The sequence below is a fragment of the Chrysochloris asiatica genome, unplaced genomic scaffold, assembly GCF_000296735.1.
Source record: "Chrysochloris asiatica unplaced genomic scaffold, ChrAsi1.0 scaffold00125, whole genome shotgun sequence".
Lineage (NCBI taxonomy): Eukaryota > Metazoa > Chordata > Mammalia > Afrosoricida > Chrysochloridae > Chrysochloris > Chrysochloris asiatica.
In genome coordinates, this window is record NW_006408643.1 from 8,480,588 (window position 1) to 8,492,417 (window position 11,830).

At 59.8% G+C, this 11,830-nt stretch overlaps 1 protein-coding gene and 1 pseudogene across 2 annotated transcripts; one reads left to right on the forward strand and one right to left on the reverse strand.

Annotated features, from left to right (window-relative positions):
- Positions 1–625: 625 nt before the first annotated feature.
- On the reverse strand, positions 626–4,340 carry CSNK1G2 (casein kinase 1, gamma 2). Of its 2 annotated transcripts, XM_006868983.1 has the most exons (11): positions 3,882–4,340; positions 2,467–2,507; positions 2,255–2,324; positions 2,025–2,173; positions 1,703–1,937; positions 1,533–1,618; positions 1,370–1,454; positions 1,151–1,299; positions 967–1,050; positions 778–884; positions 626–693 (listed from the first exon to the last, which is right to left on the reverse strand). In XM_006868983.1, exons 1-11 carry the CDS (start codon positions 4,066–4,068, stop codon positions 639–641), a joined length of 1,248 nt encoding a protein of 415 aa, XP_006869045.1. In that variant the 5' UTR covers positions 4,069–4,340; the 3' UTR covers positions 626–638. The 2 variants fall into 2 exon arrangements, with proteins under 2 accessions (XP_006869045.1, XP_006869044.1); XM_006868982.1 differs by having other exon boundaries at positions 639–693; positions 2,025–2,324; positions 3,882–4,068.
- Positions 4,341–11,748: 7,408 nt separating this feature from the next.
- Positions 11,749–11,830, forward strand: part of LOC102842517 — a 25,162-nt pseudogene continuing 25,080 nt past the window's right edge.

Below are 11,830 nucleotides of genomic sequence, written 5' to 3' on the forward strand. Positions count from 1 at the left end.
TGCACCGGACGCGGGAGGGGCCCAGACGGCCATACCAGGGAGGTAATCCCGCGGTTCTGGCACCGGGGCCCAGCCTCTGGAAGCAGGTGTCTTGGCCACCTGCCTGGCAGGAGGAGCCGGCCCCACATAAGGCCAGACGAGGCTGGGCAGGCCGAGCTTTGGTGCAGCATTTTGGTTGGGGGGCGGCCATGATCCCACCCCCACCTGCCCCTTTGGTCTAGGGGGTCCTGGACCTCACCCCTACACACGGTCCCGAGCAGCACCGCCCGGCGGCACTCCGGCCGGGCCCGCAAGCAGCAGTGGCCAGCCCTGCCCCCCCCTGAGAAAACGGCCTTTGGATCAAGGGAGACAAGGTGGACTTTATGACACGACCGCGGGTGCCAGCCCCTGTTCCCTTCAGCAGACACACAGACGGGCGGGCGGGCAGGCGTTCCCTTGCTTAAATAGTTAATGCTCTCCAAGGGGAGGACTAGACACAGGTGTGGAAATCTCGGCCAAAGTCTTACGTGGAGGAGGACCCCGCGCCGAGGGGGCTGTGGCGTGCCCAACATCCCTATGTTCTGTGTCCGGCGGCAGCGGCGCAGCCTGGGCAGCTGGGGCTCGTGGGCTCAGCAGAAGGTTTGCGTGCAGCCCACGGCTCACTTGTGTCGCTGCAGTGATTTTCTCCTTCTCCGCTTAAAGAAGCAGCAGCACCTGGGGACCGTCGAGGCTGAGCCATGGGGGACCCAGGTTCGCCCAGCACCACCCCCAGTCCCCACCACCGTCAGACGGACGTACTTGGTGTCATCGGTCACCTCCACCTCTGCAGGCGCCGTGATAGGCGCATTGGAGTGGCCGGCCGTGGGGTCATCTGCATTTAGCTCCCCATTGGTGGAGTTCAGCGCCTGCGGAAGTGGGGGGAGGTGGAGCACAGTCATCCGGCCTCCCAAGTACCCCCTTCCCCATCTGGTCCACCCCTGCCCTCACCTGGTGCTTGGGGTGCGGTGTGGCCTTGTCACGGAGCTGGGGCTGCGAGGGCAAGTCGGGGTGCACCGTGCCGATGGGCGTGGGCTGCAGCGGGAAACAGCCAGGGCAGCTCGTGCCGGGACCCGGCCCCGCCCCGCCGGGACCCCGCCCCGCCCCGCCGGGACCCCAGACTCCAGCGGCTTACCAGTGGTTTCCCAGCCCAGTCGTAGTCATAGTCGAAGACGAAGCCACTGCGGTCGAAGAGGTCGGAGAAGAGCTTCCGCAGGTACTCGTAGTCGGGCTTCTCGAAGAAGTCCAGCCGCCGCACGTAACGCAGGTACGCCGCCATCTCCTCTGTGGAGAGAGCCCAGCAGTGCCTCGGCACGCACCTGGGGTCGGTTGGTGCCCGTGGGCGCCCCCTTACCTGGAAAGTTTTCGCAGAGCACCTCGATGGGCGTAGCGCGCTTAGTGTCCCCGATCTTCTGGTAGCGCTCCTTGAGCGTGTCCGCCTGCCCGAGGGGAGGGTGGGGTTGGCGTCAGACCAGGCCCCCTGGCGAGGAGACCCCCTCACCCCGCCCGGGACCCACCTTCAGCCCTTGCCAGGGGAGGCTCCCGCGCAGGAAGTACATGAACATGTGACCCAGGGCCTCCAGGTCGTCCCGGCGGCTCTGCTCTGCGGACGGAGAAGGAAGGCTGAGCTCGGTGAGCCGGCTGGGCCCCGCCCCGCCCCGGCCCAGCCCCTCCCTGCCAGGCTCACCCTTGCCCAGGTGGGTGTTGATGCTCATGTAGCGGGCGGTCCCAGTTAGGCTCTTGTGCTCGCGGTACGGGATGTGCTTCTTGGTCTCAGGGTCGATGTACTCCTTGGCCAGCCCAAAGTCGATGATGTGGATGGTGTGCTGCCGCTTGGTGCCCGGTCGGCCCAACAGGAAGTTCTCTGGCTTCACGTCGCGGTAGATGAGGCTCTTGGTGTGGACGTACTCCATGCGCGAGATCTGCAGGCGGTGGGAGGGGCCTCAGCCTGGAGCCTAGCCCTGCCCCCAGCCGGCCCCGCCCCCGCCCCGCCCCGCCCTCAGACGCACCAGCTGGATGGCAATCATTAGCACTGTTTTGAGCGTGAAGGTGCGGTCGCAGAGGTCGAAGAGATCCTCCAGGCTGGGCCCCAGCAGCTCCAGCACCATGGCGTTGTACTTCCCGCACGGCCCGAAGTAGTAGACCTGAGGGACGCCTTCTGCACAACAGACAAACCGCGGACAGACAGCGTGCCACGGACTGACAGAAGGCATGCCCAACTCCACCTGGCCCCGCGTACCTGCCGTGCTGAGCTGCTTGTAGTAGCGGTACTCCAGGTGCAGCTGTGGGGCGCGGGACTTGATCGGCTCCTGGGGTGGGGGCAGGGTGGCACCAGAGACCCGGCTTCAGGCAGAGACAGGAAAGGGGGCGAGGGCGGGCCCAGGGCAGGCTGACCCTCAGGACCCACGGGAGGTGTCCTGCCTGACTGGGGCTGGGATGGGGGAGACTCACCAGTTTGATCGCTACGTATTCATTTGTATAGAGATTCTTTCCTGTGAGGGGACAGAAGAGTCAGAAAGAGCACATGGGGTCCAGGCACCACCCGTCCCCTCAAGACCCCACTGGACCCCCCCCAGGCCCCTCCGCAGAGCGAGTTCAGCCCCACCTCACACAGGCTGGAAGGCATCTCCCCAGTTGGCTGTCCTCAAGACCAGCCCAGCCCAGCCTGCTCTTCTGGGCACTGCCCCCTCAGAACCTACCCAGAGGACACACCCCCACTTCTCTAAGAGCAACAAGACAGAGCAGCCCCAGGGCTCACTCAGCAGGCGGCTCAAGGGGCTATAGCCACACATAAAGCATGGGGGGCGCCACACCCCGGGGAGATACGATGGAGGCCCACCATCCACAGCCCCTTTACTGTCAAGTCACGTCAGTCTCCGACCTGGCCCAACAAAGCCGAAAACCAATCCCTGGCAGTACCAACAGAGTTTCCAAAGCAGAACTCAACACAACACAAACCCACAGGCTCAACAACACTGGGGGGGGGGGGGGGTGTCAAAGAAGCAGACCTTAAGATGCCACTGGGACTGGCTTTTAAAACAGCTACAACAACGATTCAAGGGTTTACAGGAAGAGATGGCCCCAGTGAGTGAGCCCACGGGAAATTCCAACAGGGAGTAAGCAAGGGGAGACTCAAGCTCTGAAACATACCATCTGTACAGAAACAATGAACTGAGCAGATGCAATGGCAATGTGAACACCACAGTAGGGGTGGAGAGTGAACTTAGAACCCAACCACAGAAAAGATCAACAGAAGAGAGAACAAAAGTTGAAGGCCAATTAACAGAGCTCAAGGACAGCGGCCTGGAGTCCAAGTCACAGCTAACGCTCTCCAAATGCAATGGAAAATATTGGCACACACAACCAAGAAGCCCAATGAATCCCAATGGTCATCTCATATCATCCCCGAGACCCACCACAGGCCACATTAGAGAGCAACTGCTGCCCTGCGGCAGCCCCAGTGCCCATCTGTCTGCTGCAGAGGAGAGCCATGAAGGCCACCTTGGTCCCCGCAGTATCCCACAGGCTCATGGGACCTCTCTGGCCCTGGTCTCCGCCACAGACTGAGAGTGAACTGATTCGGGGACTTCCACGGGGCTTTGTGGGGAGTCAGAGCACAGCACAAAGCTTGGTCAGCCTGCCCTAGGATTGGGGCTCGACAGGACACCCCTAAGTGCATACGCTGCTCCAGGCACCTTGTAAGGAGCCGCGTGTGCTGCGTGGAGGCGGGGCCAGGCGCCCAGGCTGTTCCCAGGTGTGACAGACTCAGTGTTGCAGCTCCATCAGGGAGGGCCCTGCTCCCCAGAAGCCCCCAGGAGAAGCTGCCCACCCTGCCCCTCCCTCCCTCCCATCCCCCTGGGCCTCACCCAGGCGGAGCTCCCCGAAGTTCCCGCAGCCAATCTTCTTGCCGACTCGGAAATTGGGGCCTACCATCAGGACTCCCGAGCTAGCCCCCGAGCCGCGGACGCCGTGGCTGCTCCGGCTTCCACTGGCCTTAGACATCCTCCGGCCCTCTTCCGACTCCCCTTTCCCTCCTTTCTTGTCAAAATCCATCAGTTTGTGGTACCCTGGCCTCTCCACGGTTACTCTGCCGTGCAAACCCCAAACCTGCGGAAACCTGAGGTCACGGCGCTCAGCGGTGGCTAGCACAGCATCGCAGCCGCGAGGGGTGGCAGGTGGGTGGGCCCCGCGGCCCGGCTAGTGTGACGTAGGGGCTCTCCGGGGCCGGGCTGTGATGCTCATCCTGGTGGCCTCAGGCCCGTGCTCGGGGGGTGAAGGCATTCTGTCAGCAGGTCCTGTTGCCCTAAATCTTGCGGCTCCCAGCTGTGGAGAAACAAGCACAGGTTCAGGTCGGGGGCAAGGACCCCAGGACAGTCAGCGGGGAGAGCTATGTGTCTGAAAAGAGCTTTGAGGGAAGGAAAGGGGCTCTGCCCGGGGCCCGGTGGGATGGGCTGGAGGACGCAGGCACACACACACTGCTGCCTGCATCTATGAGGACAGTCACCAGTGTCCCCAGGACCCAGATGAGCAACAGCCACCCCCCTCAAGCTGTGTGGTGCCCCATTCCTGGGGTCCACGTCTGGGAAGAACACACAGCATGAGAACCTGGTGATCAGGTGACAAGGGGCTCAGCCAGCTGGGGACAGAAGACGCTGGCCCAAGAGAACCACCGCCACGTGTCTCACCCCTCCCAGGCACGAGCTGCAGTCCGACAAGCCTATCCTTCTCTCCCCCCACGGCAGGGCCTCCTACATGAGGCTTGCTGCTGAAAGGGTGCATCACCACCCCAGAGCGTTCTGGCCCAAGGACACCCCTTCACTGCCCCCTTAGCAGAAACCCCACCCAGACACTTGAGGGCCAGAAAACACAGCTGTGGGGATTCACTGTTGTTTGTGGGCCGACGACCCTGCCCTCTGCCACCAAGGAACTCCCCCCCTCCCAGTGGCCTGCCTAAAGCCTGAAGCCAAACTCTTTTGTGGCTGAGCACCAGCCCCACGCGACGGGCCACCATCCGTGCACATGAATGAGTGTAGACACGTGCTTGTTTCTCACTGGCAGTGGGTGACTATTAGCTTTCCGAGGGAACACCTGCCTGCCTTGCACAGCCAGCAGCCATACACATGCAGGCGGGTGTCCCCTGGGCCTCAGCAGCTCTAGAAAAGCTGCTTATAGCGCAGCCGAGCTTGAGGAGGGGTCTCCCAGTAGATGGGCATCCCACATCTGCAATGTTCACAGGCCTCCTTGAAGTCTAGCACTTAGACCTGGCCCCAGGCCTCTCTGTGCATCTCCCTTTATCTGGCCTCCAGCCGGGACCTGGGACACCAGATACGCAGAGTCCTAAGTCTTCTGCTTGTGGGCCTCACAGTCACAGAGGCACTAGGGTCCCTAAAGGCTCCTGGCCCAACAGGCAACGCCTTCCAGGACTGACCAGGGAAACAGCTTCACTCAACGCACTGGTGGTGTCCTGTGTGTGCACAGCCCCCCTCAGACCCAAACTCCAAGCGGAGGGCCCACCACACTACCATGGCAGCAAGGGAAGCTGGCACACTCCCCATTTGAACAGTGGAGCCAACGCTAAAGGAGGCAGTGATAGCAGCGAACATCACTCCCCACTACCCCAGGACCACGGACACGGATGAACGGATGGAACTGTCACCAGCTGGGCTGCCTCGCAGGCACTGGGTTCAGACAGATGCCCTGTATGCTCCCCTCCCTCGCTACAGCAGGAAGACATGGCAGCTGTTTGCAGAAGGCAGCCAGCTTGGGCAGAGACAGCCTGAATACCAGACCCTGATGACCATGCTGTCCTCACCGAGAGGGGGACCCCAGGAGGTGAGGGCCTGGGGAGAAGCGAGCTGCACACAGATGGCTGGGTATTGGGTGCCGTGAGCCAGTTCAGACGCACAGAGACCCTATGTAAACAGAACTGACCACTGCCTCGTCCCGTGCCATCCTCCCACCTGCTGTCAGCGCAAACCCACAGCTGCTCCGACAGTACTGTTTCGTCTCCCGGCACTACATCTGAGTGTTCCGCTGCTAGTCAGCGGGAGATCAGTGGCTCAACAGTCAGAAACTGCCTGCCCTTCCTCCTTCCTAGTCTCAGTCTGGAAGCAAAGCTGGAACCTGTCCACCAGGGGTGACCCTGCTGGTGCTGGAAATACTGGTGGTCTTTGTTCCAGCAACACAGTAACACACAGACCAACCGTATGACACCCTGGCAGACGAGTGGGGGCCATGCAGGGGGGGTTGTTGTGGTTATGTGCCGTGGAGTCGGCTCCGACTCACAGAGACCCTGTACAGGGTTTCCGAGGCTGTAAATTTTTATGGGAGCAGAACACCTCATCTTTCTCCTGCGGAACTGCTGGTAGTCTCAAACTGCTGACCATGAGATGAGCAGCCCAATTCGTAACCAATACACTAGTGGGGAACTGCAAATCAAAACGGGCTGTAGCCAGCGACCACCAGAAACCAGGTCAGTCCAGGACACCAGGGGGATTTGGAGAGTGGCGCCCTCAACCCCAGGTGAGCCCCCAGGCCCCTGGGGTCAGAGGGCAGTGAGGCTGATCCAGGGGATGCACGGGCTGACCCTGGCAGGCCCTGGAGTTCCTGCACACAAGTCTGCAGGTTACCTGCCCTGTCCTCCTGAAGATCCTCCATCTTGTCAGACCCAGGCCAGCACCCCAAGGGGGCCCAGGACCTTCAGTGACGTCACAGTTCCTGTGCTGATGTCACTAGCAGCATTCCCAGGCAAGAGCCAGGATGCGGGGGTGGGGAGACAGCCCCTCAGCAGCCCTCCACACCCTGCTAAGAACACCCCAAGCCCGCATCAGCCACTGTCAGGAGGGCGCTTCAGAGGTGCACGTGTGGTATGCGCCCGTGCGTGTGCCATCTGTAAGCCGCCAGTGAGCGTACGTGCTGGACACACCCTGACCCAATCACCGGCAGACAGAGAAATCGGACCCAGAAAGGACACCAGGGCACCTCTCCCACAAGGCTCAGTGAGCAGCTCGACTCCACCTCACACGCACCCACAGGCTCCAGAGCCCAGCTGGCTCAGGAGGTAACCTTTGACTGGGCCCCAGTCAACACCTAAAGAAGCAGCAGTCTGCCAACATATTGTTGTTGTTAAGTGCTGTCGAGTCAGTTCCAACCCATAGTGACCCTATACAGGGTTTCCGAGGCTGTAAATCTTTACGCACTGGGCAAATCTGCGGCACAAGACCTCTTTCAAGTGTTCAAGATCGAGGATGTCCGTTTGAGGACTAAAGAGCGCCTGACCCAAGCCATACTATTTTCAATCGGTTCATATGCATGTGAAATTTGGACACTTCATAAGGAAAATCGTAGAACTGATGCGTTTGAATTATAGTGCTGGCAAACAATATTAACAGTATCAGGGATTACAAGAACCAAAAAATCTGTCTTAGAAAAAGTGTAGCCAGAATGTTCCTTAGAAGGATGATCAGATTTCGTCTCGGACTTCAAGCATGTTATCAGGAGGGACCAGTCCCTAGAGAAGGTCATCATGCTTGGTAAATGGAGGGTCAACAAAAAAGAGAAAGACCCCTAGCAAGATGGACGGGCGGACAGACACAGTGGCTGCCACTGACGAGGCCTGTGAGGCTGGCACAGGACTGGGCAGGTAACCTGCCTTCTGAAAAGGTGCTCTCTGCACACGCTGAGAACAGTTGTTTCCTGACACCACAGCATCACCAGGAGGACAGATTGATTCAACCATCCCAGCTTTTTATCTAACATTTAAAAACCAATCAACAGACAATGGCACCTATAATTTTTGCATTGATTACAAGTGCAAGTGATTAATTTAAAATTTACCAATTAACTTTTCGCTTCACCCACCACAGCTTTGTATGACACTATAGGATAAGTACTGGACTGCGAACTACAAGGTTGGCGGTTCAAATCTACCAGCTGCTCCTTGGACACCTTATGCTTAGTCAGAACTGACTCAAGAGCACTGAGTAACCATAGTGATATTGTGCTTCCAAACGCAGTTGCTGAGTCCTGGTGTGGTCACTGGACAGTAAGGTTGGTTTGAACAGCAAGGTTGGCAGTTCAAATTCACCAGCCACTCCTTAGAAACCCTTTACCCTTACAGAACCAACTCGATGGCACTTAACAACAATGTAGTTCATTGGGGTTCTTGGGGGCAGTATCTACAGACCTCAAGCACACCTCCCTCCCGGAAGACTCATCACCCCTGTGAAGCAGGGGATCACAACTGGTCCATGGGCAGAAGGCCGAGGCCTGGGCCCCGCATTAAGGGGGTGTTCTGTCCCTGCTGAGCCCTCGGTCACCTGGTGGGGGACAGGTAGGCCCCAGGAGGAACCGGACCCCAGGTGGCCATGTCCCTTACTCAACTAACAACAACCTCCTGAGGCTCAGGGCAAGAGTCAGGAAGTGCTCACCAGGCTTGTGTGTCTGTGGGGCCACAGCACTGCCTAGGTAGGAGTGGCACCTGAGGAGGTCAGGTGCCCAGAGAAGTCATCACCACAGGTCCCACTATGGGTACAGCCCACACACCCACATCTCACTACCAAGAAGGGACTCCCCCTTCCTTAGACCCCTCCCAAAGGGGCAGGATGCTCAGCTCCAGGCTGGCCCAGGCATACAGCCCCAACTTGTGGGAGTGGGCACAGACTGCCCCTTACTCCTGTGGAGTACATTTAACTCAGACACACATAAGCCAGGACAAGCAGGGACCAAACCTGCCCCGCACCTGGGACCAGGCCTATTGCAGACAGGCAGTCTTGTTGACATAAGAGACATGGGGTGTGTGTGTGGGGGGGGGCACCCCAGGCATGGTGAGAGCTGAAGGGCGAGTGTGTGGAGGGAAGGATGTGCACAGTGAGCATAGTGGACTGTCACTGTCAGCCATCCCGGGGCCACCATGACACATTGACCTGACAGCTTATTCCTCAGTTCTGTGGGCCAGAAGCCAGAAGTAAAGTGGGCAGGGACATGCTCCCTGCAAAGCTGAGGAGAGGGTCTGCCCTGGGCTCTCCCAGGTGATCTTGGGTTTGTGGGCAGGTCTTCCCACCTGGGGCTGTGGCCCCCCCTCCCCCGCCCCAAGTTCTATCAGCAGGAATCAGGCTTTTCCTGCTCTGCAGAGGCCAAGAGAACAACCTCCCCAAACAGGTCTCCTTCAGGATTGGGAGGTGGGATGGAGATGGGAGGGAACAGTCACTCCGAACACAGCCTCCTTTGATCTCCACTGAGGACAGGCATCAGATGGCTCAGACTTCTGGCCACTCTGAGGGGTAAGGTCCCCAAATACCCTGCATGAGGATTTTAGGGTCACAGAAATCTTGGAGTGCAGGTGAGTTTTTAAGATGGCACTGAAGTTTACCCCGTGGGCTGCTTCCCCTCCTTGTGCTGTCAGAAACGTGGGGTCCCCACACACACAATAAAAACTAGCATGTTGGTGGGGAACTGTGGGTGTCATGGGGTCCTCTCCAAGTTGGCTACAGGACTCTCAGCACTTGTCCTGCCTGTGAGCTGACCTTGGGCCCACAGGACCCCAGCGAGGTGACACCAGGGAAGATGAGATGATGCCAGAAAGGTGACAAGGTATGAATTATTGAAATAAACTAGCCAGGTCTTCAGATTACAGCACTGGTAAGGTGACAAGGGACAATGGGAACACAGGGACAGTCGTGTTCTGTGGTCAGTCATGTGCCTTTTAACACCCTGGGGTTACTACAGTCTGGGACCCAGGCTCTTAGCAGGTGACAAGATGGAGCAATGGAGAACACAAGCTTATGAGAACAGGGACGAGCCCAGGAAGGTAGGCGCCTCATGCAGAGGTGACCTGGGCAGAGCATCAGTGTCCAGTTGGGGACCAGGGAGTCAGAAGAATCTCCTGAAGGCATGAGCTGGGGTGGGTGTGTTCACAGAAATGTTCCAGGTGTGCTGCTCTGTGTCTCTGGATGGAGACATGAGCTGGGGGGCTCCTGGGACCCTCCAAATTGCAGCCCAGAGTCAGGTTTTCCCATGCATCAAGCAGCTAAGGGCTGTAGAATGGGCTCCCAATTCCCAGGGCACAGACTGCTGCAACACAGCACTGGCTTTCACAGTGAACAGGGGAACTCTGGGTGTCGCCACCTCCCCACTCCCATCTGGTCTGGCACCGCTGGTGCCCCAGGGATGGACACTCAGACCAAGTGGACTCAATTCTTCCTGCCAGCTCACCACAAAGAACCGCCACTTGACATGGCATCAACAGAGCCCAGATGCCCGCCTCCCCACATCCACCCATGTCCAGCATCCCCGGCAGTCTCCCTCAGAACCAGGACCCTTAGGGTTTCCAGGGCCCAGGGTAAGCCCAGAGAAAAACGTTAGTCCGCTTCCTCTCCATGAGGCTACCACAGCAGCCGTGGGCTGGGACACAGGAGCGAAGGTAGTGTCCCCTGTCCAGAAATATGGTCTCGGTCCAGGTTCCCTGGGCGCGCACACAGCTTCCCCAGCACTGGTGTTGATGGGCGTCCGGCGTCCACGGGGCACCCTGGAGGACTCTCTAGCCCACAGGCCTCGCCCACTTCCTCCTGCAACTCCCAGGCGTCACTCAAGCCCTGCAGCTCGTCTAACCCTCCGCCCCAACGTGCCCAGGACCAGCGGGAGGAGCCGGAACTCTAACAGGAGAGCGCCCGCAGCCCCACTCCACCTCACCCCTCCGCCTGGCAGGTGTTCACGCTGGAGCACACCTGGTCCTTCCCCACCTCCACTGGTCCGGGGATCGGAGCGAAGGCGGAAGGAAAACGACAACAAACCCCAGGCACCTCCAACTTCCCCTTTCAGGCCATTAGCCCGGGGATTTCCCTGCACTTCCCCTCGACTGGGGGGGGGTGGTCTGCGTAGGTTCCTGCTCCACGCGCAGCACGGACAGCAGCGCCCCCCGCCGCCCCGATGCCCAGTGTGTCGGTGGTTGGCTCCCCAAGCCGCCCCTGCACGTACAGGCACAGGGAGCTAACTAGGGGGGCGCTCCTGCCTCCCCACACCCCCACCCCGCGAACTCGGCGCGCCGGATCCAGGCCTTCCGGAAAACAAAGCCCGCGGCCCAAGCGGAAGGGGCGGCGCAGCTGCAAGAACAGGGGTTCCCAGGACCCCGCCCCATCGTCCTCCAGAGTCCAGGGGCAGGGGCCTGTCAGACCCAGGGGGCAGTGGGGACAGCGGGCAAGAGGTCTAGACTATGGGGTTCAGGGGTGAGGGTTTGGAGTGGGCGGTTCAGGGGGTGGGGCGTGAGGTGGGGGGGAATCGGGATTGTGGGGGTGGGAACTGGGGTGTAGAGTGGGACTCACTGAGAGTAGGAGACGGCGTAGGGGTTCATTAGAGGGGTGGGAGTTTGGAATGCGGAGTGGGTGCATCTCAATGCAGGGTGCAGAGGGGGCACGGGGACCCGGACTGCGGGAATCAGTGAAACTGGGGGAAGGGGTCTGGAGGACAGCTCATTGGGGCGGTGGTATGGAGTGGGGGTTCGTTGGGCAGCAGGGCTGTGGAGTGGGGTTCTCTGGAGGCGAAAGTGTGGAGTGGACTTTGGGGGGCAGGGATGTGGAGTGGGGGATCACTAAGGTGCAGGGATCTGGAGGTGGGCTCACCGGGGACGGGGTCGCAGAGAGGGGCTCATTGGAGAGCGGGGCTGGGACGTGTGGGCTCGTTGGGGGTGGAGGGAAGATTATTGGGGGCCGGGGGCATGAATTGCGGGTTCATAGGGGGATGGAGGTGAGTGGGGGACTCAGTGGTGGCATGGACTGTGGGAGCTGCAGGGTGGGGCGCCGGGGTCTCGCTCGACGTCCCG